General features: G+C 44.8%; 1 protein-coding gene across 1 annotated transcript in view; it reads left to right on the top strand.

Moving 5' to 3' along the window:
- Positions 1-26,593, top strand: part of LOC138960214 (uncharacterized) — a 58,969-nt gene extending 32,376 nt beyond the window's left edge. The window contains exons 29-43 of the mRNA XM_070331996.1: positions 523-687; positions 1,145-1,315; positions 1,577-1,741; positions 2,909-3,070; positions 3,387-3,545; positions 4,491-4,652; positions 6,213-6,383; positions 10,034-10,198; positions 11,023-11,187; positions 12,353-12,514; positions 13,031-13,150; positions 13,936-14,055; positions 14,619-14,724; positions 22,644-22,858; positions 24,122-26,593. Of these exons, the coding sequence (XP_070188097.1) occupies positions 523-687; positions 1,145-1,315; positions 1,577-1,741; positions 2,909-3,070; positions 3,387-3,545; positions 4,491-4,652; positions 6,213-6,383; positions 10,034-10,198; positions 11,023-11,187; positions 12,353-12,514; positions 13,031-13,150; positions 13,936-14,055; positions 14,619-14,724; positions 22,644-22,858; positions 24,122-24,123 (2,210 nt within the window). The 3' untranslated portion in view covers positions 24,124-26,593. The remainder of the gene's footprint in view (positions 1-522; positions 688-1,144; positions 1,316-1,576; positions 1,742-2,908; positions 3,071-3,386; positions 3,546-4,490; positions 4,653-6,212; positions 6,384-10,033; positions 10,199-11,022; positions 11,188-12,352; positions 12,515-13,030; positions 13,151-13,935; positions 14,056-14,618; positions 14,725-22,643; positions 22,859-24,121) is intronic.

The raw sequence follows: 26,593 nt of genomic DNA on the forward strand, positions 1-26,593 counted from the left end.
CACTAGATACATGTAGCATCTCTTGATTGAGCAATTGGATAGACAAAGGGAAGTAAGCACTCTAAATGCATACAACATGTGTAAAAGAGTAAGCGGGAGCCTTTTTGATTAGCAAGTTTATTTCTGGCAGTATTGTTTCTGAAGTAGTTTTGAAACTAAGACATTTAACAAAACAAGTCACCGGCACGGTTGGCCTAGTGGTAAGGCGTCCGCCCCGTGATCGGGAGGTCGTGGGTTCGAACCCCAGCCGGGTCATACCTAAGACTTTAAAATTGGCAATCTAGTGGCTGCTCCGCCTGGCGTCTGGCATTATGGGGTTAGTGCTAGGACTGGTTGGTCCGGTGTCAGAATAATGTGACTGGGTGAGACATGAAGCCTGTGCTGCGACTTCTGTCTTGTGTGTGGCGCACGTTAAATGTCAAAGCAGCACCGCCCTGATATGGCCCTTCGTGGTCGGCTGGGCGTTAAGCAAACAAACAAACAAAACAAGTCAAATCATCTTCCTGTTGCTGTGTGTTTCAGAGTTTTGTCTTTCAGGCTACCAGCTGGTGTCCGGTCAGTGTGAGATGTGTCCAGTGGCCAGCTACAAGGACAACAGTGTTGACCCCCTGACCATGTGTCTGCCCTGTCCTGCTGGCTATCTCACTGCAGGTCCTGCTTCCACTGCTCTGGCCGCCTGCTCCATACGTCAGTTTGTTTTTGATGCTTGTTTTAATTGTGACACGAGGGGAGGCTGTAGTTAAGTGTCGCTTGACTTTATTAAAGGTTTTCATTGACTATGGACTGCACATTGAAAACTAAGATTATTGTGATTTTTTACCCCAAAAAGAATGTGGAAAAATTTGTATTTTTGCTGGTGACAGAACAGTTCAGCATCTATAGTTTGTTTGTGTGTGTGTTTGTTTGCTTGTCTGTTTGCTTGTCTGTTTGCTTTCTTGCTTGTTTGTTTGTGTGTTCGTTCGTTTGTTTGTTTGCATGTTTTCTTCCTGGCTTGGTTTAATATGTGGGTTTTTTTCTTCTTTTTTTCTTTCCTTGTTGCATGTAAATTGAATGACAGTTTATATGATAGCCTGCATAGATATAAAGAGATCCTTCTCATGGTATTTTTCAGTTTGTCTCATTGTATTAATACTGTGTTTTTCAGGTAACTGCTCAGCTGGCTTCTTCATTCAGTCGGACAACCAGGGAGTAGAGACCTGCGCTCTGTGTCCCTTGGATCAGTACAGCTCTCAGCCCTACCAGAAATCCTGCACATCCTGTCCCAGCGGCACTGGTACCAGACAGACTGGCGCTGACGATGTGTCTCTTTGTGAGGGTAAGATAACAGCTTTGTTATTTATTTGCTACTTTGCTGTTTTAAGAAGTTTTATTGAAGAACATTTAAACTTTTACTGAGGTCTAAAAATGGACGTTCCACTGTGTATGTGATCATTGTTTCATTGTCGTTTGCTTTATAGAAAGTCTGTGTTTGATCATTGAAACGTTGTACTTTGTGATTTGTAACGTCTTTGTTAAACACATGAGTACAGTATATTTTTGTCCTTTTTCTTTGCACCATGTGAAATGTTTGTTTCAGTGTTGTGTCTGTTAGGAGAAGAACTGGTGAACGGCAGCTGTGTGCAGTGTGCCCAGGGTTACTACAAGGACAACAGTAACGAACGATTCGCTCAGTGCTCAGTCTGTCCAGCTGAGTTCATCACCGCTGGCGCTGGGACCACTTCTCTCGGCGATTGCAACATCAGTATGAAACTTTTTCATTTCATTTGTATTGCAGCAGACTTCCACCAACTCGCGGTTTTTGGGGTCCAAAGATTTTTGATCGCGATATATCCGATTCGTGATGCAGTTTGGGGTCCAATTAACGGGAAGAAACCGCGTTCTCTTCTGAGTCAGAGAAAAACGCGGTTATTTCCCTTGTTGGTCACAAAAAGCCTGTGAGCGTCACGTTGGCGTGTGTGTGTTTGCTGTGTGAGTGCATGTGTGTGTGTGCGTGCATGTGTGTATGTGCGTGCGTGTGTGTGTGTGCGCGTGCGCACGCACGCCTGGCATGTGGTTGTGCTACAATGTTCATGTGTTACTGTTTCTGCGTTTCTCGCAAGTGTGACACTTCTCTTGGCAACTAAGTTCTCAAAAAATTAACTTTTCATCACAAGCACCAGTAGTCCGTATCCTTTATTGTTCTCTCGCTGGAAAATTCGGATCTCTTCCTCCCAGTGGAAGGCTCGCAGCAAACAGAGCCGCGCTACCCAGGTGCATGCGTGTTTAGATGTAATCAGCGACCTGCACTTTTGGCAGAATGACCAAGGTCTTTTACGTACCACAGTGGTGACACGGAGGTGGAACATGGATACCGTCTCTGAGTTTGTGCATAAAGTTGACCCGTGTCCGGCCCGGCCCGGATTCGAACCCATGACTCTCGGATCACAAGTCCAGTGCTCTACCCACTGAGCTACCTGTGTCTGTTTGTAGAATGATGGGTGATTTTGTGGCAGGCTGAGGGAGGGCATGTGTTTGGATAGTGGTGGTGGATGGGGAGGGGTCTGTGTGATAGGTAGGGGTCTGTGTGCATGCGTGCGTACATGTGTGTGTGCATGCGTGCGTACATGTGTGTGATGAGAATAGGGAAGTACATGCATGTGTGTGAATTTCCCCCCCCCCCCCCCCCCCCCAAAAAAAAAACCCAACCCAACTGTTTCTTTAAAAGCACTGAGAATGAGACCAAACAAAACAACCACAAAAAAACCACAGTCACTGCCCAGCAGATGGGTTGAGTAACCTTAGCTTTTATCTTTGTGCTACTGAACATGCAGTACTGGGTCATAAATAAATCACAGTAAGCGACCATTTCTACTTCTATGCATTGCGTTCTTGACAAACACTCATGATGTGATTCATTTCTTTTCTCCAGGTAACTGTAGTGCCGGTTTCTTCCGAGAGGTGGCCAACAACACCTGTATGGAGTGTCCTCTGAGCACCTATCAGCCCGACAGGTGGCAAACCAGCTGCGTCGCCTGTCCCACTGAACGACTCACAGAAATCACAGGCGCCACTAGCGAATCCCAGTGTCTTTGTAAGTTAATTGGCGTGTTTGAAAGTTATTTCACTTTTCTCGCTGTTTGTTGTGCATCTGTTCTATTTTATAGTTAAAGGCACACTCCTTCCCTTGTGAACAGTCTGGCCGGCAGTCTCAGATCTGACCAGGCTTTTACATGGGATAAGGCCATCACCTTATCAATTTGTCAGATAAGTTTATTTTCTGTATTATAAGTGTTCGTCTGTCTGTCCACTTGCAAGACTGCTGGGTTGAAGATCGGCGACCGTAACGTGTTTTTTTCTCACAATTAAACATTCCTGTAACACACCTTGCTTGTTTTTTTAATTTTTAGTGAGCTGCAGCCCAGGTCGACAGGACCAGAACGGGATGTGTGAGCCTTGCCCTGTTGGGTCCTACAAGAACAGAACAGGGGCTGTGTCGTGTTACCCTTGTCCTCCAAATCTTCGCACTGCAAGCAATGCCAGCACTGATGTGGCTGATTGTAACATTGGTAAGGGCAGAATCTGATGATGAAGACAATTCCTGTCCTACATGCACAATGTGACGCCTCTCAAGGACTAGCCTGTAGAATATGAAGTACATGTACTAAAAAAAATAAAAACAAAAAACAAACACACACACAAGCAAAAACCTGCAAACCTACCCTACCGGGGAAAAGGTTGGGTTTAATCAATCAATCAATATGAAGCTTATATAGCGCGTATTCTGTGGGTACAGTTCTAAGCGCTTGTCGAAGAGTTGTCAACACAGGACTAACAAAGAAACTAACATCTACAGACGGACACAAACCCTATCACACACTAGCAAACCCTGATAAACATACAACAAACAACTGTTTAACAACAATGTTATAATTAAGAAGTAGATATAAAATTCATTAAGACAGAGTCATATGCATACCTGTATCACTTTCCATATGTGTTCATTATTTCATGGGGAAGGGCCAGTAAAATATACCATTTTAATTTGCATAATATACGATAAAACAATCTGAGATAGCACACTGTGCTTTTCAAGCATTGAGCTCCAGATGATGTTGATGTCTGGTTACTGAAGAACATGAGATAGAATATAGAGTCTTGGAAGATGGGAACAGATATGTGACAGGGTGAAGATAAAGACATTCAAGAAAAAATTGTTTTAGGGATTAGTATAGATTAGACACAACTTACCTGCTGTCGTAAATATTGTTTTCTTTCACAGAATGTGCTGAAAATAAACTATTCTTTTACCTTGTAATTTCTTGAAGTTTACTTCTGCAAGTGATTAGGTATGAAATTTTCAGCAGGCAGGATCTAAGACGTTGCATGTTGTTGTTTTTCTTTCATTATTCTGTTCTCTTTGCTTGTTACTTTCCACCCCTCTAATTCAGACTTTTTATTGCCCATTGAGTTTGAATAAACATTTTCATTGTTTGATTTGATATTTGTTTCAGTGGCGTGCCAGCCAGGCAGCTTCTTGAATGCAACAGAAAACACGTGTGGCCCCTGTCCTTACGGCCAATACCAACCTGATCAGTGGCAGAGCAGTTGTCTCCCCTGCCCCAGTGGCCTCACCACTCTTGTCATGGGAGCCACCAGTTCCTCACTGTGTTTGAGTGAGTGATGTAGTTTCTCTCTTGTTTTACTGGATGATTTGTTGTTGCATTTTTGTGCGTGTGTAGGCAAGTTGTTTTTTGTGTTGTTGTTGTGATGGGTTGGGTTTTTTTTTTTTTTTTTTGGGGGGGGGGGGGGGGGGGGAGGGGAACCTGATTTCAAGACTGTCAGAAATGTGAGTAAATCAAGTTTGGAGTCTTCAAATGAAAGTAATTTTACAGATGTTATGGACAGAAAATGTGGGTAAGCTGGCTCATAAAAAAAGGAATATATCTTAAAGGTCCTTGTCTACATTTTTATACCGAAATCGCCATTTGACCATTAAAATGCAGAGTCTATTATCTACAAATATCAACAATACACCCCCTTTCGATCAGGAAAGACGAAGCCAGTGTAGCCGTTTGAAAATTCATTGTAGTATTCCAGCGTAGTACTCATAGTAGGATATCCTTATTTGGAAAATGCCAAGCGCAGAACTCCTCTCAAATCCCGTGCATTTCGTGCGTTTGGGCGTGGCTATAAGCATAGTGACATGAATTTGATTATAGTCAGTATTTTTAGGCAAAGCACATGTTCTCAGCAAACAGAAAAATAAAATCTTTTTTTACATATATTTTTTTTCTATAACTTTTTTCCCCATGGTTCATTCATCATCTGACATAACTTTTTAGCGAAATCTAACCATAAGATTATTGAAAAAAAGCAAAAATGTAGACGACCACCTTTAAAAGATAATACAAAATTGGAAGAGAATTTTGTATGAGAGAATGTGTTTGCCTGATTTTTTTCATTTGTTTGTATGTATTTTCATGCAAATATTCTGTATTTCATTTCCTGACACGTCTTGATCAAACCCAGTCAGTTGTTTGAGGTGGTTTTGAATCAGGCATGGGAATTGTCCGCCAAAAGGCAAATTTCCGCCAAAATATTTTTTGTTCTGCCGAAAAAGCAAAAGTGTCCGCCGAAAAAATAAATGGGGGAGGCAAAAATGGTTCTAAAAACTGAATTTAATGGCAAACTTGGAGCTCAGATGACACCAAATTGCACCATTTGGGTTCTTAGGAGAGAAACAATTTCTGGGGGGGGGGGGGGGGGGGGGCATGCCCCCGGAACCCCTAGTAAGGCAAAGCGATTCGCGCCGTCGACTTAGCTATTACTTACAGATTTTCAGCCTTTTTTACTTCTTTCAATTCCCATGCCTGTTGAATACGTGACGTGAATGTCAGAGACACCATTCACAGCAAAACAGAAGCAAAATTTAATAGGGGAGGGGAAGGGGGGTGGGGTGGGGGTGAAGGGGGGGGGGTGGGGGGGGGGTGAGGAGATTCTTGTGGGGACGATTTACAAGAATAAGTAGGGGGAAGTAAAGATACACATTCATTTATATTTGATTATTTAATGGCTACAAATTTCCACAAATCACACTTTCATCTGACTAGAGACTTCTTTTTTTTCAGCAGAGAATCATGAGATAAATTCAGCATCGTTTGCTTCCTTGCTTCAATTTTGTCTTTCAGTGTCTCATAAAGTGAAAAATTAATTTCTTTTTATGTCATTGACAGCTGATTGTCAGGTGGGAACAGAGCTAAACGTGACGGCCAATGCCTGTGAGCCGTGCAAGCGTGGCTACTATCGCGACAAGAGCACTGGTGCTCAGATATCGTGTGAACTGTGCGCAGCAGCCTTCATTACAGCAAGCACAGGATCGACAGCGGCCAGCGACTGCAGTGTTGGTCAGTATTTTTGTGTGTGTGTGTGTGGGGGGGGGGGGGGGTGTGCTTGTGAAAAGAGCTTTGGTGCTCAGGATATGGTGTGAGCTGTGCTCAGCTCAGCCTTCATCACAGCAAGCACAGGATCGACAGCAGTCAGGGACTGCAGTGTTAGTCAGTGTGTGTTGTGTGTTTTTGTGTGTGTTTTATGTTAGGGGGGGGGGGGGGGAGGGGAGGGGGGAGATGTTTGTTAGTCATTGTCTGTGAATAAAATAAGATACACTTTATTGTCATGAAAGGTTGAGGTTTATTGTTCACACTGTATACAACGAAAAGAACTTTACTGTTTCTTTTTTGATGAAACAATTATACACCGATTTTTCCAGTTTTGTTTGTATGTTGCTTTTTTTTCCCCTCAAAATTTGGCTGAATACGTCATATAAATTAAGTGTGTGTGTGTGTGTGTGTGTGTGTGTGTTTGTGTGTGTGTGTGTGTTTGTGTGTGTGTTTGTGTGTGTGTGCGTGCTTGCATCCATGTGTGTATGTGTTCATTGAGGGATTGGGGGGGGGGGGGGAGGGTCTGGCTGTGTGATGTGGCTGTGTGGTGTGTTTGTCTGTCTGTCTATCTGAACAACAGAGTGTCCCCTATATGCGTATATCTGACAATTGTTAGTGTTCTTTCTATTGATTTTATGGAGATAGGGCCAGGTGGCATCTCTTTGGCCTCAGCTTATTGATAAATAATTGAGGCATCTGCTGCATTAATGGTCAAGTTCAATGCAGTTTATTCATTTAACACTTGTGTAATGGCTGGCATTTGCTTTGATGTTGAGGATTAGTTTGTCAGTCATGTGTGTGTAATGACTGATATTTACTTTGATGTTGCTGATTAGTTTGTCAATCATCTGGATGTGGTCGTCAGTGGTATTTATCTGATGGTTGAGGAATTGTTTTGTAATGCGAGTTCTTGTTTATGGGAGGCAATTTTTCCTTTGAAGCATCATGACCTGGTAGTTTCCAAATCAGTCATGTTGGCCGTAAGATCCAGGGATTGAGTTTGAGGGCTACACTTTGAAGTTTGAAAACATGGTCTCCTCTTTCTGCGATTCTGTGTTTTGATAGCTTATACGTGATTAGTGATCATCATGTGTGTGATATGTGTTTTGGGTAGTTCTTTATTGGCAGAGCTAGCGCCCCCTAATTGGCGTAGAGGCGCGTCCCCCGGGTGGTGGATGGGGGAGCCTTCTCTACTAACTTCTGAGAGAAGGTCGCATCACTCTCGATGCCGTGAACCTAATTAGGATCTTTTTCTTGTTTCTTCTCTATTTCTGCCTCCCCAAAGTCCTTTTACTTTCCTTTTCTCACCCATAAAATTCTTCACTTATTACCCTTGTTAATTGGTTCTTGTATAGAATATAGTCAATGTTTGTAAAGATTTTAGTCAAGCAGTATGTAAGAAATGTTTAGTCCTTTGTACTGGAAACTTGCATTCTCCCAGTAAGGTCATATATTGTACTACGTTGCAAGCCCCTGGAGCAATTTTTTGATTAGTGCTTTTGTGAACAAGAAACACTTAACAAGTGGCTCTATCCCATCTCCCCCCTTTCCCCTATCCCATCTCCCCCCTTTCCCTCGTCGCGATATAACCTTCGTGGTTGAAAACGACGTTAAACACCAAATAAAGAAAGATTTATCAGACCTGTTTACCCTTACGATTTTGGCGTAATTTATTACGATTTTCTGCAAAAAATACGCCATTCCGCTATCCGTGTCAAGACTACGATTTTCATAAATAAAAAAAATTTAAAAACAAAAAAAAAAATTTTTTTTATTTTTATCAATTCACATGTTTGGCATTGTTTTTTTCAATGGCAAAATGGGGTGAAAAAGCACAGCACTGACCAGAGATCATGTCTGTCTGATGAGACGCTGGAGAGCCTTATTCTAGTGGTGAAGTCTCGCCCTCACTCATTCGGCAAGCGCAAGTACAGTAGAGAAGCACTTGACACACTGAAAAAGGCCAAATACGAGCAAAAGAAAAAGAATCAGTGATGCATGTGCGTTTGATGTGGTCTTCTTTGAAATTATGATGACTACAAAAACTGACTGATGTTTTGTTTGTGAATGATGGATATATATGTGCATGATTGCGTTTCGCAAGACACAGTTGTCATACATGTGCGTTGTAATTGGCGACGAATGCTGGATGATTACTATTTTTGTGCCAGGATTACTATTTTTGGGGCTGAGCATTACTCCAAAACACTTATGGGGGTAAACAGGTCTGATTTATTGGCAGAGCTAGTGGGTAAGGTGACTCCATGGTCAGCAAAACATCTTTCACTATTTCCTTAAATGCCGAGTTTCCAGATATCTGAACATGTGACGTGTGTTTCAAAACTTTAATTATTTTGCATTTTTGACACACCTCTAAAATGTTCAGCTGACAGCAGCTTGCTAACAAATTAAATGAGTCGAACAAACTTTTTATTTTGCTATTTATTTATTGTTTTGGTGGAACAGTGGTGTGGCATGGAAGGGTAAAAAGTTTGGTTGGTTGGTGGGTTTTTTTTTCTTTTTGGGGGGGTTGGGTCAGAGGAGAGAGATAGGGGAAGGATTTGTTTGTTCGTTCATGGGCTGAAACTCCCATGGCTTTTACGTGTATGACCGTTTTTACCCCGCCATTTAGGCAGCCATACGCCGCTTTCGGAGGAAGCATGCTGGGTATTTTCGTGTTTCTATAACCCACCGAACTCTGACATGGATTACAGGATCTTTTTCGTGCGCACTTGGTCTTGTGCTTGCGTGTACACACGAGGGTGTTCGGACACCGAGGAGAGTCTGCACACAAAGTTGACTCTGAGAAATAAATCTCTCGCCGAACGTGGGGACGAACTCACGCTGACAGCGGCCAACTGGATACAAATCCAGCGCGCTACCGACTGAGCTACATCCCCGCCCTATAGGGGAAGGATGAAAGGGATAGACATATAGCCATGAGGAGGTAAGGATGTATCTTTAAAGCATGCAACTTTCAAAATGTGAATCATTTGAACAACAGCAGCAACACTGCCACTGGCATACAAGACTTGATGCCCCCAATGTTTACACAGTCCAACACTGCCACTGGCATGCAAGACTTGATGCCCCCAATATTTACACGGTCCAACACTGCCACTGGCATGCAAGACTTGATGCCCCCAATATTTACACAGTCCAACCTGCCCAAAATGATAAGGCCAAAAAAAAAAATAGGTCTGTTTACGGTATCCCGACCGACCCTATTTTTTTCGCGCAACCATAGACTTTTTTTTGGCATTTGGGGGGGGAAAAAAAATCTTTTGTTTTTTTTGCCAAATAACGTAAAAATATGGTTTTTTGGAGAGAAAGAAAAAAAGAAAAAAAATCCCGACCTACCAACCCTATTTTTTTGGCCTATGTTACCGTAAACAGACCTATTTTTTGGGGGGGCCTAACCTTCGGGACCGACCAAAAGGGGTCATGATAGACAGGTGATCGCTATGGAAAGTTCCATTTCACAGAAAAAAACCTTGTCGGTGATCATGTAGGATGATCGTACTGGGCAGGTGGTCGTTGTCGAGAGGTGGTCGCCAGGGCAGTTTCGACTGTACGTTGCACATGCCTGAATTTCCTTATTTTCACCCATGTTTCAGCCAACTGCACAAGCCCAGGTCGTTACCTAAACACAGCGACCAACGTGTGCGACATGTGTCCGTTGGGGACGTACAACTCTCAGTGGTGGGCCGAGTCCTGTACATCTTGTCCCTCATCCTTCACCACCAAGACTGACGGCATTTCCACTGTGGACAGCTGCTATCGTACGTTGCTCTCTTAGGCTCTTTTCTTTCATTGTATGAAAATCAAAAAACAAGAAAGGTAGGTTGTTGGAACGTTTGTTATTGACAAAACAATACATTCACAGATGTTTCACCCAACGGTCTTTTAAGTGAACAGACAAACAAATATTCACACAAAACTTATCTTGATAGAATCAGTTTTCGCCCACTCGTCAGGAAGCTGAGCGAATGAATGATTGTATGAAGAAATGAATGACGTAGAAAGGGAATGACGTCAGCGTCGAACGAATGTTCTATAGGTAAATAGAACATGGCAGAGAGAGAAGGAGAGAGACGGAGCTAAGACTATTTGAAAAAAAGGAAATTACATGTACAAGGAATAGATTGTTCTTCAAAATTAACCTGAAATAAAAAAAAAATATTCAGAGGGTTTCGTTGTATGTTTGTATGCCTTGCTGTGTCACGCTGGTTCACCGTGTCAAAGGTGTGAGAAAGATATGCCTGAATGTAAGTCAGTTTGTCAAGTTTAAGTTTGTTGAGCGTTTGTTTCTGTGCTTTGGTTGTGTGTTTGTTTAACTGTAGCGATATGGAATTCTGTTGTTAAGTACTTACTGTATCAATTGGAGTCCTGTGTGTGCTACACTTTTTGAGTCTTGGAAGTTCCTCAAGTACCGTGGCTTTTATTCTCTGAATACTTTTTTTTAATTTTTTTAGGTTTAAGGTAATTTTGAAGAACAATCTGTTCCTTGTATGTATATGTAATTTCATTTTGTTCAGGTAGTTGTAGCTGTAAAAAGTTTCTTCACTCAATTTTCAAATCTCGATTCCTTGTCTTCTCCATACAGGTGACTGCCCCTCCGGCCAACAGGTGGACGAAGCAAGCAACGTGTGTAGTAACTGTGTGATCGGGACGTACCGAGACAAGACACAGACCTGGACCTGTCAGCCCTGCCCCACCCCCCTTACCACTCTCAACCCTGGCTCAACGGCCGTCAATGCCTGTGATATTCGTGAGTTGAAGGGATTTATGCCACCGGCCAATAGACGAATTTCGGAAATAACTCTGTCGGGTTTTATGAGTTTTGGAAGAGTTGCTTTCCCTTGAATTTCTATGGCAACACTGAGGCAAGCTACACGTGACATGGTAGACTTGACTCAGTTTGTTTGTTCGTTCATGGGCTGAAACTCCCACGGCTTTTACGTGTATGACCGTTTTTTCCCCGCCATTTAGGCAACCATACGCCGCTTTTGGGGGAGCATGCTGGGCATTTTCGTGTTTCTATAACCCACCGAACTCTGACATGGATTACAGGATTTTTTTCGTGCGCACTTGGTCTTGTGCTTGCGTGTACACACGGGGGTGTTTGGACACCGAGGAGAGTCTGCACACAAAGTTGACTCTGAGAAATAAATCTCTTGCCGAACGTGGGGACGAACTCACGCTGACAGCGGCCAACTGGATACAAATCCAGCGAACTACCGACTGAGCTACATCCCCGCCCGCTTGACTCGGTGTTTCTGTGGAAACAAGGGAAAGAAACTCTTCCACCCCCCAAGAAAACTTGACAGAGTTATTTCCGAACATCGTTTATTGTTTTAGACCTTCCAAAAGGTTGATATGTTGTTGGTATGAAAGTACAGTGCTACTTGAAATGTCTGTCTGCCAAAGTGTCCCAATTTTTACCCATATTCATGTTATTGATTAAAATGACACAAAATAACGGACTAACACTTCTTCATTCCGGTGGTTGAAGCTGATAATGATATTAATAAAATGGTTTTATTCACTTCCCAAAAGAAGTCTCAGGGTGCTTTACAAACATTTAAAAAAAAATACATTGGACATTAATATTCAACATTTCACAATAGAAAATAGTTGAAGGACAAATTTAACTCACCAAACCTGTGGTAGTCTGTTCACCTTGGTTGGTGCTGACTTGAATTCTTTTCTCAAGGTGAAATAATAAAGTACAGTATTATAATATTGTATTCATTTTGTTGTGTTGTGTTGTATCGTATTGTATCATATCGTATCATATCGCAAGGTGAAATAATACTGTATTGTTATAATATATTGTATTTTATTTCTTGTGTTGTGTTGTATCGTATTGTATCGTAACATATCGTATTGTTTCATATTGCATCGCATTGTATGTATGTTATTTTGGTAAACAGCGACATGCGGTCCAGGGCTGTTTTACAACTCTACCCAGGCGCAGTGCTTACAGTGTCCGATGGGCACTTACCAGCCTCAGTCTGCTCAGAGATCATGCATCACCTGCCCTGATAGCAGGACTACTCTTGCTGCAGGAAGGACCACCGTTTCTGATTGTGTCTGTGAGTAGTTGGAATGGGCGGCTAATTTTATCTAAATAAAAAAAAAATAAATAAAAAATAAAAAGCGAGTTTATATTGCGTGAAGTATGCTTGCATGTTGTGTGGAAGAGTAGACTTTTGATACTTGTGATAGTGGTAGGGTTTGCTTTCTGAGATTGAGTTTTAAACACTTCTTTGAGATTTGTGTGCATGTTTTTGCAGAAAGTTTGTAGAACTCTGTCCTTCCCTCTCTATTTATCTTCCTTTTACATATGACCTCATTTTTTCTTTTTTTTTCTTTTGTCTTCTTTTTTGTGTGTGTAATGCATCCTTCTTCGTCTCTCCCAGCGATTGCACCATTACCACTGCACACACACATAGTTAGTTATCTTGTTATCATACATACATTAAAAAAACACCAACATAAACTGTAATTTTTTTTCTTGCATAAAAACACATTTCTTTTAGTTTTATTCTCTGTCAGAAAAATGTAACTTATACAGTGGTGTGCTGATGGAATGTGTGAATTTCTTGCAGCTGCGTGTGTAACAGTCCAGAACGCATGCTCCAGCAACGCTGATTGCTCATTGGACAACTCAGGGGATGTGGTCTGTACCTGTCGAGTGAACTACCAGGGAGATGGGCAGACTTGTACTCGTGAGTATTTTTTTTTTCCCCATGGAAATCAAGAATTCAATTGATCATTGACAAAATAATCTTAAGATGAGAAATTGCTACAATCTGTACATGGAACAAGAAACAAGAGACTGCAGGTGGGAGGAATAGAACAAGATAGCACTAAAAATGTGCTCGCCAGGTACAAGCACTGACAGTTAAACAATGTGTTTGTATCTATCTGGTGAGTACATGTTATAGTTATTTCATTATTAGTTGGACATCAATTGTGGGTGTTAAAAGTGACAGAAAAAGCGTATTTAGCGCAGATCCATTTACAAATATCATCCCTGATGATTTTATAAAAAAACGAATCCTTACTTCAAATGGGATAATTGTAGGTTGTAATTTGACGTAGACGTTCATTGAATGTGTGACAAAGCAAGTAAAGCGTATCATCTGTACTCCAGTGAGGGGAGAAATGAGGAACATTCCTTTGTTTTGGACTGTTTCATGAGTCAAAACTTCTTTGTTTTTGTTGTTGTTTTTGTAAATCCTGAGTATTCATGCTTTCTACCTAAGACTTTAAAATTGGCAATCTAGTGGCTGCTCCGCCTGGCGTCTGTCATTATGGGGTTAGTGCTAGGACTGGTTGGTCCGGTGTCAGAATAATGTGACTGGGTGAGACATGACGCCTGTGCTGCGACTTCTGTCTTGTGTGTGGCGCACGTTAAATGTCAAAGCAGCACCGCCCTGATATGGCCCTTCGTGGTCGGCTGGGCGTTAAGCAAACAAACAAACAAAACATTCATGCTTTCTGTCACCAGATGTATGTGACCTGAGTACCGCGGATTACTGTAAGAATGGCGCCACTTGTGTGAAGGAAAGAGATAGTCCCTGCTTGTGTGCCAGCTACTACTCTGGGAACCGTTGCGAGACCAGAGCTGGTCAGTCCTAACATTCTTTATTGTGTGGGTTTTGTGTGTGTGTGTAGTTTGCTTTATTAGTTTGGTTTGCTTTTATTTGGCTTAGTTAAGGTTTTGTGTGTGTGTGTGTTTTTTTGATGAAGAATAGTGTTGTTCTTTTTGTTTGTTTTTTCTTGCTTGTTCGTTTTTCAGAAAAGGTGATGACAAATAATAGAGAATGTCATGGAAATCGTCTGGGGGGGGGGGGGGAGGAGGAGGGGGGGAAGGGGGGGAGGGGGGAGGAGGGGGAGGGGGGGAGGGGGGGAAGGGGGGTCTGTATTTGTCTGTCCACTTAATGTGATCAGTTCTCTACCTGCATGTGTAAGTGTGTGCTTGTGTGTATGTGCGAACGCATGTGTGAGAGTATGTGTGTGTGTGTTCACGCATGTGTGTACATTTGTGTACGTGTGCATGCATGTGTACGCATGTGTTTTTGTGTGTGTGTTTTTACCTGCTAAAACTGACCTCTTCTGAAACAGATAGCCGCTGTTTTCATGATATATTCAGAAAAGAGTGTAACTTATGCTGTTTATATGTACCAACAGATCCTTCCAAGGCAACAGTCAACACAGAAGTGATTGTGGGTGTGGTTATTGGCGTTGTGGTCTTCGTCATGCTGCTGCTTCTCATTCTCATTGGTATCATTGTCAGGTAAGTCGCTGTCTTTATTGCTGTAGTTTTTGTAATGATAGCGGTTGAGACTTTTAGGTATGACAGTAAAGATATTTACGTTTTTGCCACCACAAACTTAAAACTTGTACAGGTGAACTCCCCTTTTAAACACACCCCCCCCCCCCCCCCCCCCCACACACACTCTTTGTTGCCAAAGATTTTCTCTTCATAGAGTCTATAAATTTTCCCCTATTTTAAGACTCCCTCCTTTTTAAGACCTTGTTTTCTCAGACTTTCTGTTCATAACCTCTGTAAAATTACCTCCATTAAATTACATATTCCTACTCCGAATCACATGTAGCAGTTGACTCAGTCTAAAGTGCTAGGTCTGAAAAGGCTACCCGTCTAAGGGGAGCAACCCCAACTAAAAAAGTGTAAACGTAGCTATGGTAATGACGACGCACCCAGGGAGTTACCTCCCCTCCTGCGTACTACGTCACTACTGCTACTGACCACGTGACCCCTATCATTTCGACACTTCAGCTTTCTAGGGAGCAGGTCGTGAATTTTTTGGCTCTAGTGGAAGTTCGCTGTTTGGTGTTTGCTTAGACACCCACCGGCACCCACACCCGTCTCTTCACCCGCTGCACTGGTAGTTGGTGAGCTCGTTCCTTTACTTGTATCGAACGTATATTTTCAGTTGCTACTTGAAATTTTCGGCCACGTGTTGGTCACGTATTTTGTGGTAGCCATTTTGGAATTTTGTGTCTCCATTTTGTTGTCAGCATGTCTGACGGAGACAAAAAGCGCGAGCGCGGCAAGGCTGATGCGAAGGGGAAAATTAAACCCAAGTCTTCCACTTCTGTCCCTAAGCCTATTTTGGTTGTTGTTTCTGACGCGGCTAACAATGCTGTTATGACGGTTCCTATTTCTGCCCCAAATGACCAGCCGGTTGGGGGGCAGTCTAATCAACCTACGCGTACCGTTGTTTCTCGCTCGTCTTCTCTGCCTCTTGCAGATTCGACGTCGCTGGTTTCATCGTTGCTTTCTTCGCTGGTTCCCGAGCTTCGCACGTTGGTGAGAGAGGAGATGGTGCGTTCTCAGCCTTCGACTTCCGTTGTCCCGTCGATGGCTTCCTTTCCGCTTCCGGCTGTGACGCTGTCCTTGACCGAGGCGGTTGCTTCTGTGCCTTCTACCGCTGTGGTTGGCGACGCAAGTAAGTTGGGCTTGTCCGTAGGTCCTCGTGAGGCCGCTGGACGCTCCCTGCTGGGAAGCAGCCCTTTTCGGCGGGTTCACGACCCGCAAACCCCTGTTCGTTCTCACTTTGGCTTCACGGAAGACCATCGTGTTGATGAGCAATGGCGGCATTTGGTTCAGGCTTCGGCGCTTCCGGCACTCGCCGGAAGTGTAGGTCCTCCGACGTACGCACCCGCTGGGGTCGTTTCCGGAGTCGACCAGCCTGTTCCGTCTGCTGCGCTTCCGGCACTCGCCGGAAGCATAGGTCCCCCGATGTACGCACCCGCTGGGGTCGTTTCCGGGGTTGACCGGACGTGGCCCTCTGGGCAATCGGCCTTCCGGCCGCCGTCCACAGTGTCTGCGCTTCCGCCTTTCGCGGTCGCGCCTGATACTTTTCCGGCTCAGACCGGATCTGCTGCTTCTTCCGCTTCCGCTTCCTCTCGGGTGGCAGTCGCGGGGGGGCATCACCAGCCCTTTGGGCAGGTGTCTCAGCCCTGGCCGGGGCAGTCAGCGCTTCCGTCTTCGGTTGTTGCTTCGACTGCGGTTCCGGTTCCGGCGGCTGTGGGCATGCCGTCCTCTTACTCTTTCCCTATTCAGGGCATGAGTTCGGATGGCATTGGAGTGGACGGGTTTCCGGTTTCCGGTTACGGTGTTCACCGCCCTTCTACCAGCAACGTGGACTTCGGTCCTTCGCCGGATGTTTCGGATATTCAATCCGTCGCCAGCGAAGCTGCACGTGTTGGTTATCCGGAGAGACTCAAAGTGGCTCTTGAGGCCGCTGCTGAGGTCACTTCGAGATATTTCGCGGAAGGGGCTTCGGTCTCTTCGGCTGCCGCTTCGACGGCACCGTCCGCGATGGCTGATTTTCGCTCTGGGAAGGAGGATGACTCATACTTCCGGTTTTTGGAGTCCCCATCCATAGCCTTTCAGCTTTCTCAAGTTTTGGCCAAGCCATCTCCTTCCGGAAGCGGAATTCCTTCACTTCCGGTTCCGCTGCTCGTGCCTCACGGCTCAGTTCCGGAGCTGGCTCAGCAGTGGATGGCTTCGCCTTCTCAGGCTTCTGCATTCGCTCTGTCGTCTCACAAGCGGTTGGTTTTGCAGAAGTCTCCTAGGAACTTGTTGGATGCTTTCGCTCTCCCGCGTTCATCTTTGACAGTTCCTCCGGAGATGCTTGCCTTGTTGGCCAAGCCTATCAAGAAGGATGACGGCGTGCTCTTTTCTGAGAACACGCTGATTGCTTCTGAAGAGGCAGGGCGTCAGCAGCTGGAGCTTGCCTCCATTGCTGAGACGCTCATTCGGGCCCTCTCTCGTGCCCTCACTGATTCGCTGAATCCGTTCTCTCTCAGCGAGGATCAGGATGCGGATGACGTCTCCACTTTGTTGGCCGCTCTTGCGAGGGTCAATGAAGAACAGATGAGACTTTCCGCTGTGCACTATGCGCACTCTGTTATGTGTCGTCGGGATCTCTTCCTGTCACACTCTCAGTTTTCGGATCAGGCGACCAAGGACACTTTGCGTGCCTCACCGGTCTTGGAGGGTTCCCTCTTTGGGCATCTCGTTTTTGATGCCCGAAGACAGGAAATTCAGGCTAACAGGGACCAGCAGTTCTCTGACTTTTCCCTGCACAGCCTCAAGCAGTCCAAGCAGCCTCAGCCTTCTCAGCCGAAGCAGGCTAAGGTTGCTGGCCCTCCCAAACCGGCAGACAAGGGTCGGGGACGTTCCTCTTCTCGGGGCTCGAGAAGACGACCGTCTTCCGGCAGGGGGAGAGGCGGCTCTGGAAGCAAGCCTCACCCCCAATGAAGTGCTCCCGATCTCCCCCCCACCCCGCCCTCCACTCTGGTGATGGCGGGGGGCCCTTCCCGGGCACTTTCCCACTGGCTCGTGTCTGTACAGAGTCAATGGATCGTGGGGGTCGTGAGGTCGGGCTTCCGTCTTCTCTGGAAAGATGGCAAGGCACCTCTGGTCAGGCGTCCGCCGGCGTTCAGGCCTCCCTCCTCGCAGGAAGCCATTTCCGTCCTTCGGTCGGAAATAGACTCCCTGGTGCAGAAGGGCGCAGTGGAGAAAGTCCTCGACCACAGTTCCCCTGGGTTTTACGGACGGCTTTTCGCCGTCCCCAAAGCCTCTGGGGCATGGCGTCCTGTCTTGGACCTGTCGTTCCTCAATACCTTTTTGAGGGAGATAAGGTTCAAGATGGAGACGCCAGCGTCGGTCAGGGACTCTCTCCGCCCGGGAGATTGGGCGACTTCCATCGACCTGACGGATGCATACTTCCATATTCTTATGCATCCAGCCGACCGGAAATGGCTTCGTTTCCGGTGGGCAAGTCAGGTGTACCAGTTTCGCGCCCTTCCTTTTGGCCTGTCTCTCGCCCCTTGGGTCTTCACCATGGTCGTGAGACAGGTCTGCGCGCTGGTGAGGTCGCGGGGTGTCCGGCTACGTGCCTACCTGGACGATTGGCTCATCCTGAGTCAGAGTCAGGCGGGGTGCGAGCAGGATACCCAATCGGTTCTTCGGGAGGCCAACTTGTTTGGCTTCTCGATCAACCGATCAAAGTCGGAGCTGACACCGTGTCAGACGTTCACCTACTTGGGAATGTCTTTCGACACGGTGGCTTGGACTGTTCAGCCCTCTCAGAAGAGGGTGGACAAGCTCCAGGCGTGCATACGCTCCACTTTGCCTCTCCCGAGGGCCTCCCTGCGGACTTTGGCCTCCATCTTAGGGCAGATGGAGTCCATGTCTCTCCTGGTCCCCTTGGGGAGGGTCCACAAACGTCCATTTCAGCTGGCGCTGAAGCCGTTCGTGGACTCTCCCACGGTGGATTGGAATGCCCTCATCCCTCTCCAGGGATGGTTCCAATCCGCTACCCTTCCGTGGCTGGACACGGAGTGGGTGTGCAGGGGCGTGCCGATAGCCCTTCCTGCCCCAGATTTGGACCTGTTCACGGACGCGTCCTTGATGGGGTGGGGGGCTCACACAGACCAGCTGACTGCGTCAGGTCTGTGGTCGGCAGATCAGAGGATGCAGCACATCAACTTGCTGGAGCTAGAAGCCGTGGCTCTAGCTCTGGACAAGTTCCGGCCCTCCCTTCAGGCCAAGCATGTTCGTCTGTTTACAGACAACACGACAGTGGCAGCTTACATCAACAAGCAGGGAGGGTCGCGGTCTCCGTCTCTTTCGGTCAGGGCCTGCGAGATCCTGATTTGGTGTTCAGAGCATCAAATCAGGCTTTCGGCCAGGTACCTTCCCGGAAGCTTGAACACTCTGGCGGACGCGCTCAGCCGCTCCGACAGAGTGCTTCAAACAGAGTGGACCATCACTCACGGAGCGCTGGATCGTCTCTGGTCTCTTGTGCAGAAACCTCAGGTGGACCTTTTTGCCACCAGGTTCTCGAAGAGACTACCAGTGTTCGTCTCACCATTCCCGGATCCCGAGGCGTGGGAGACGAACGCGATGGACATTTCCTGGTCAGGCCTGGAGGCTTACGCGTTCCCGCCATTCCAGTTACTCACACGAGTTCTCAGGAAGGCGGAGCAGGAGGGCCCGTCCCTCCTGCTGATCGCTCCTCTTTGGCCGTCTCAGCCGTGGTTCCCGGACCTGCTGAGACTCGCCCAGGGCCCTCCCATTCCTCTCGCTCTCACGCGAGGAGAACTGGTACAGCCTCACACCGGCAGCCTCCACGCAGAGCCTCAGATGCTGAATCTTCACGCGTGGAGGTTGTGCGGTCTTCTCTGAGGCGCAAAGGGGCATCAGATCTGACCATGGACCTGGTAGGACGCTCGCACAGAGCATCTACCTCGTCCGTTTATGAGTCACATTGGAGGGCCTGGGTTACCTGGTGTCACGAGCATCGGCTGGATGCTACGGCGCCCCGCACGATGCATGTGGCGAACCATCTTGCTTTCATGTCCTCTCAGGGAGCTTCTGCTGCCTCGTTGAAAGTAAGAAGATCGGCCATCTCGGCGACCCTACGCCAGATAGGTCGCTCTATAGATGTTAGTGGCGTGATCGCTGGAGTCATCAAGGGCGCTTCCCTTGCCGACGTCAAGTCTCGTACGCCCGTTCCTAAGTGGGATCTCTTATTGGTCATGGAGTTTCTGCGTTCAGCGGATTTTGAACCTCTCAGAGATGCCAGTTTTGCGAATCTTACACGCAAGTCCCTTTTCCTCTTGCTGCTAGCATCGGCACGAAGGGGCAGTGAGATCCACGCTCTTTCCGGTAATTCGGACGACATTTCCTTTGAATCAGATGGGTCCGTTACTTTGCGGTTTCGACCTGAGTTTCTTGCGAAAAACCAGGCTCCCGAGCGAGCTTCTCCTTTGGTTCATGTCAGGCCTTTGTCCACTATTCTGGCTCCGAATGATCCAGACTTAGTAAATTGCCCTGTTAGAGCCCTTCGCATCTACCTTGCCCGTGCTCAGTCTCTTAGATCCGCAGCTCAAAAGCTTTTGTTTATATCTCTCAATACGGAGAGACATAAGGATATTACTAAGACGACTCTGGCCCGGTGGGTGTCGGCGCTCATTAAGCATGCTTACGAGTGGAGCCGCCGCAATGAAGGGGGGACACAGCCTGTCCTTCCTCTGGAATCAGCTCGGGCTCACGAGACGCGAGCTTGGGCCTCCTCCTTGGCCGTGTTACGATCAAGAAGACTGGAGGAGGTGCTCCACACCGCATACTGGCGTTCCGAGGATGTCTTCATGAATTTTTACCTGCGTGACATCTCGGCTCTTCGCCAGGATGGATCTAGAGCTTTGCCTGCCATGGTGGCAGGAGGTCAGCTCTTGACAAGGATTTGAGAGTGAGTTTGAACTTTTTCTTTCCCACCGCCTTGTTGTTTCAATCTGCTACATGTGATTCGGAGTAGGAATATGTAATTTAATCGAAAATTTTATTGTAAATTTTCATTTAATAAATATACCTACCCGAATCACATATCGTAGTCCCTCCCACCTACCCCGCTTATGATTTGGAGATTTTATTCTTCGAGTCGAATGATAGGGGTCACGTGGTCAGTAGCAGTAGTGACGTAGTACGCAGGAGGGGAGGTAACTCCCTGGGTGCGTCGTCATTACCATAGCTACGTTTACACTTTTTTAGTTGGGGTTGCTCCCCTTAGACGGGTAGCCTTTTCAGACCTAGCACTTTAGACTGAGTCAACTGCTACATGTGATTCGGGTAGGTATATTTATTAAATGAAAATTTACAATAAAATTTTCGATTTTAAGACTCCCTCCTTTTTGACTCACATGCGAAGCAAAAGTGAGTCTATGTACTCACCCGAGTCGTCCGTCCGTCCGGACGTCCGTCCGTCCGGAAAACTTTAACGTTGGATATTTCTTGGACACTATTCAGTCTATCAGTACCAAATTTGGCAAGATGGTGTATGATGACAAGGCCCCAAAAAACATACATGGCATCTTGACCTTGCTTCAAGGTCAAGGTCGCAGGGGCCATAAATGTTGCCTAAAAAACAGCTATTTTTCACATTTTTCACATTTTCTCTGAAGTTTTTGAGATTCAATACCTCACCTATATATGATATATAGGGCAAAGTAAGCCCCATCTTTTGATACCAGTTTGGTTTACCTTGCTTCAAGGTCAAGGTCACAGGAGCTCTTCAAAGTTGGATTGTATACATATTTTGAAGTGGCCTTGACCCTGAACTATGGAAGATAACTGTTTCAAACTTAAAAATTATGTGGGGCACATGTTATGCTTTCATCATGAGACACATTTGGTCACATATGATCAAGGTCAAGGTCACTTTGACCCTTATGAAATGTGACCAAAATAAGGTACTGAACCACTAAAAGTGACCATATCTCATGGTAGAAAGAGCCAATAAGCACCATTGTACTTCCTATGTCTTGAATTAACAGCTTTGTGTTGCATGACCTTGGATGACCTTGACCTTGGGTCAAGGTCACATGTATTTTGGTAGGAAAAATGTGTAAAGCATGTGAGTCGTATGGGCTTTGCCCTTCTTGTTAAGACCTTGTTTTCTCAGACTTTCTGTTCATTACCCCCATTTAAGACTCCCTCCTTTTTAAGACCTTGTTTTCTAAGACTTTCTGTTCATAACCTCTGTAAAATTACCTCCATTTTAAGACTCCCTCCTTTTTAAGACCTTGTTTTCTCAGACTTTCTGTTCATAACCTCTGTAAAATTACCCCCATTTTAAGACTCCCTCCTTTTTAAGACCTTGTTTTCTCAGACTTTCTGTTCATAACCTCTGTAAAATTACCTCCATTTTAAGACTCCCTCCTTTTTAAGACCTTGTTTTCTCAGACTTTCTGTTCATAACCTCTGTAAAATTACCTCCATTTTAAGACTCCCTCCTTTTTAAGACCTTGTTTTCTCAGACTTTCTGTACATAACCTCTGTAAAATTACCCCCATTTTAAGACTCCCTCCTTTTTAAGACCTGATTTTCTCAGATTTTAGGAGGTCTTACAAGGGGACCAAAGTCCTCGTTGTCTGTTCATTCTCACATTATTATTTTTCTGTCTGTCCACTTCAAAGACGGTCGAAGTTCTAATGAATGTTTCAAGTGTTTTTTCATAATTAAATGTTCCATAAATTAACAATTCTTGTCGTTTGATTCTTATTTTGGAACTTAAACAGTATGACTGTTTTGGGTAGCTTCATTTGCATTTCAGATGAGAAAAAAGTCCAAGTCTGCCCTTGGGTTCATGCATATATTCTGAGGCTTTTTTTCCACAGGAGGAGAGGGCGAAAACGAGCATCAGACAAAGATAGCTTGTCAACCAGCAACACCCAGTCTCGTCCACCCTCCGCCATCATCCCTCGAATGAACACCCAGAACTATCGCAACTTTACGCCTGATGATTCCTTCAACAAGAGCTATGACCCTGCCTACTACCATGCAAAGGACAGAGATGTGTCCTCCTTTGCTTATGACAATGCTACATACCGCTGTAAGTTGAAATAAGATGGAGGCAGTGGTTACAGTAAAGGGTTGCTGTGAAGAATAGGAGAGGGGGGCTGTGTGTGTGTGTGTGTGTGTGGGGGGGGTTGTGTGAGTGTTTGTGTGGGGTTGTGTGAGTGTTTGTGTCGGGTGTGTGTGTGTGTGTGTGTGTGTGTGTGTGTGGTTGTGTGAGTGTTTGTGTGGGGTTGTGTGAGTGTTTGTGTCGGGTTTGTGTGTGCGTGTGTGTGTGTGTGTGTTTTTGTGTGTGGTTGTGTGAGTGTTTGTGTGGGGTTGTGTGAGTGTTTGTGTGGGGTTGTGTGAGTGTTTGTGTCGGGTTTGTGTGTGTGTGTGTTTGTGTGGGGTTGTGTGAGTGTTTGTGTGGGGTTGTGTGAGTGTTTGTGTCGGGTGTGTGTGTGTGTGTGTGTGTGTGTGTGTGTGTGTGTGTGTGTGTGTGTGTGTGTGTGTGTGTGTGTCTGTGTCTGTGTGTGTTTGTGTGGGGTTGTGTGAGTGTTTGTGTGGGGTTGTGTGAGTGTTTGTGTGTATGTGTGTGTGTGTTTGTGTGGGGTTGTGAGTGTTTGTGTGGGGTTGTGTGTGTGTTTGTGTGGGGTTGTGTGAGTGTTTGTGTGGGGTTGTGTGAGTGTGTGTGTGTGTGTGTGTGTGTGTGGTTGTGTGAGTGTTTGTGTGAGTGTTAGTGTCGGGTTTGTGTGTGTGTGTGTGTGTGTGTGCGTGTGCGAGCTACCGGTGTACTGTCTTGTTTGATATTGATGCTTTGTTGTTTACCGGTTATACCAAGCTTTCAGTCTTGTTCTTTATGTGTTTCAGTCTTGTTCTTTATGTGTTTCAGTCTTGTTCTTTATGTGTTTCAGTCTTGTTCTTTATGTGTTTCAGTCTTGTTCTTTATGTGCTTCAGTCTTGTTCTTTATGTGTTTCAGTCTTGTTCTTTATGTGTTTCAGTCTTGTTCTTTATGTGTTTCAGTCTTGTTCTTTATGTGTTTCAGTCTTGTTCTTTATGTGTTTCAGTCTTGTTCTTTATGTGTTTCAGTCTTGTTCTTTATGTGTTTCAGTCTTGTTCTTTATGTGTTTCAGTCTTGTTCTTTATGTGTTTCAGTCTTGTTCTTTATGTGTTTCAGTCTTGTTCTTTATGTGTTCTTTATGTGTTTCAGTCTTGTTCTTTATGTGTTTCAGTCTTGTTCTTTATGTGTTTTAGTCTTGTTCTTTATGTGTTTCAGTCTTGTTCTTTATGTGTTTCAGTCTTGTTCTTTATGTGTTTCAGAGTGATGATGACTACTCACGACACAGGACCACATGACAACTACTTTTTGCTCAGTGCCTTGCGTCATCCATCACTGAATAACATTCCATTGACAAAGGGTGCAGATGCTCATATGTATAACAGAATCTCTGCAAGAGTTAGATTTGTCTACAAGTACTTGTCACTGTAATTCTTCTTCTTCTTCTTCTTCTGCGTTCGTGGGCTGAAACTCCCACGTACACTCGTGTTTTTTTGCACGAGTGGAATTTTACGTGTATGACCGTTTTTTTACCCCGCCATTTAGGCAGCCATACGCCGTTTTCGGAGGAAGCATGCTGGGTATTTTCGTGTTTCTATAACCCACCGAACTCTGACATGGATTACAGGATCTTGTTCGTGCGCACTTGGTCTTGTGCTTGCGTGTACACACGGGGGTGTTCGGACACCGAGGAGAGTCTGCACACAAAGTTGACTCTGAGAAATAAATCTCTCGCCGAACGTGGGGACGAACTCACGCTGACAGCGGCCAACTGGATACAAATCCAGCGCGCTACCGACTGAGCTACATCCCCGCCCGTCACTGTAATAAAACGGTACACTTACAGTGGCGTTTGTTTATACAGGGGAACCCCTCAAGTCTTAACAAATCTGAAAAAACCAGGTCTTAAAAGAGACTGAGTCTTAAAATGGAGGTGAATTTACAGACGTTATGAACAGAAAATCTGAAAAACTGCCAGGGTCTTGAAAGTTTTTTTTATTGTACATGTACTGACGCAAAAAAAACAACAACTAAAGCCAAATGTGTGAGAAATCTGAAATGTAAGAAGTCCTTGTTACATTTTCATCGCTCACCTTCTGAATTTGGTTAAGAAACAGCGATACTCTTTTTTTTTTATTTCTTCTTCTGTACATATTCATTTTTCTGTTCTCTGGAATGAGCTCACATTTCATGATTTGTTCCAAGAAATAAAGCTATGTTCATTTGTGAATATTTGACAAACAGTGAGTTTTTGACTGAAGCATAATATGAAAATGTTTGCATTTAAGAAAAGGTTTGTTTTATTTTTGTTGTTGTTGTTGTTTTTGTTGTTAATAGACAATGAATATATAAGGTTAAAACAGAAGCAGAGATATCAAAACGTTTTAATCTACCTACACTTTTGTTATTTATCATGTTGGCATCAAATGTTTAGTAAACTGAAGAATTGTTACATTTTACAGTGCATTTTTCAAGCCTACCGTATTTGACGGACTACAAGCCGCGACTTTTAAAAAAAAATCGCATTGCGGCTTATAAAAAGATGCGGCTAAAACGTTACCTAAACTTGAATAGCATTCACCTAATGGAAGTCTCCGCGGATTTTCATTTCGCTCGATTAGCTATTACCGGTACTTTATTAGCTCTCTACTCAAGACTCGGTGCTTTTCTCTTTCTTTCGCGAATCTTCGTTTGTCAACGAGTCGTCGTGGCAAGATAGCGTACAGAGAAACACCGGATGTATCAGGATCTCGCGCGTGCGAGATTTCGTTTTTTTGTGTCTTGCAATAGTTGGAGGAGCGAGAGCCGCCATGTTGTGTTTTCGTCTGCTCGAAATGTGCACAAAAGTCATAAATCATCCAAAAAAAGCTTATTCTGGGCGGGACTACATGTGTGTGTTGGTTACAAATTGTGTGTGTGATATTTTTCTTCAAACTTTTTCACTTTTCTTCTTTGTTTCACTTGTTTATTCTCGGAGCCGATTTCGCCAAATACCGTACTTTCGTTTGCCTGGTTGTTTTGATTGATTGACACGATCTGATTATATTTTTTTCGACGGCGGCTAATATAGTGACGCGGCCTATACATGGCTTGTCCCAATTTTTTTGTTAAAAGTCGGAGGTGCGGCTTATAAAACGGTGCGTCTTGTAATCTGTCAAATACGGTATCAAGTACTCTGCACGAGGGTTTATATCTGTTGCATGTGTGCGTGTGAGTGTTTGTTTCAATATCCAATCAACATGAAAGCAGCAGTTCAAACTGCTGACGGTGTGTGCGTGATTGCGTTAAACGTTGAAAGTGTTTCATGTGATAATCTTTGTAATTAAATTTATTATTTACACAAACTGTCATATTCTCTTATCTCAGGGCATATTCCTTCTGCATTTGTGTAATTGTTCTGATTACATGCTTCTTGTTTACTAACAATATATAACTGTTTTGAAAGATATTCTTGTTGTGTATTGGTTGTGTTGTTTTGTGTGTTGTTGGTTTTGTGTGTGTGGGTGTGTTGTTTTATTAAATGTTGCTGGCTTTTTGTTATTGTGAAGATTATCCACTGACAGTTCATTCCCGGGCATTTCACAATCGTGTAACTGCATTCCAAATAGTAATACATTTGCATTATAGTATGTTTTAATATTGTTAACCATTTGAGGAAATTCACACTGATGCCTTTCCATATGTATGCAAAGCTTGTGAATAAACATACCTGTGATGAAGTAGGTACTTCTGTA

This window comes from Littorina saxatilis, linkage group LG2 (assembly GCF_037325665.1).
Source record: "Littorina saxatilis isolate snail1 linkage group LG2, US_GU_Lsax_2.0, whole genome shotgun sequence".
Classification (NCBI taxonomy): domain Eukaryota; kingdom Metazoa; phylum Mollusca; class Gastropoda; order Littorinimorpha; family Littorinidae; genus Littorina; species Littorina saxatilis.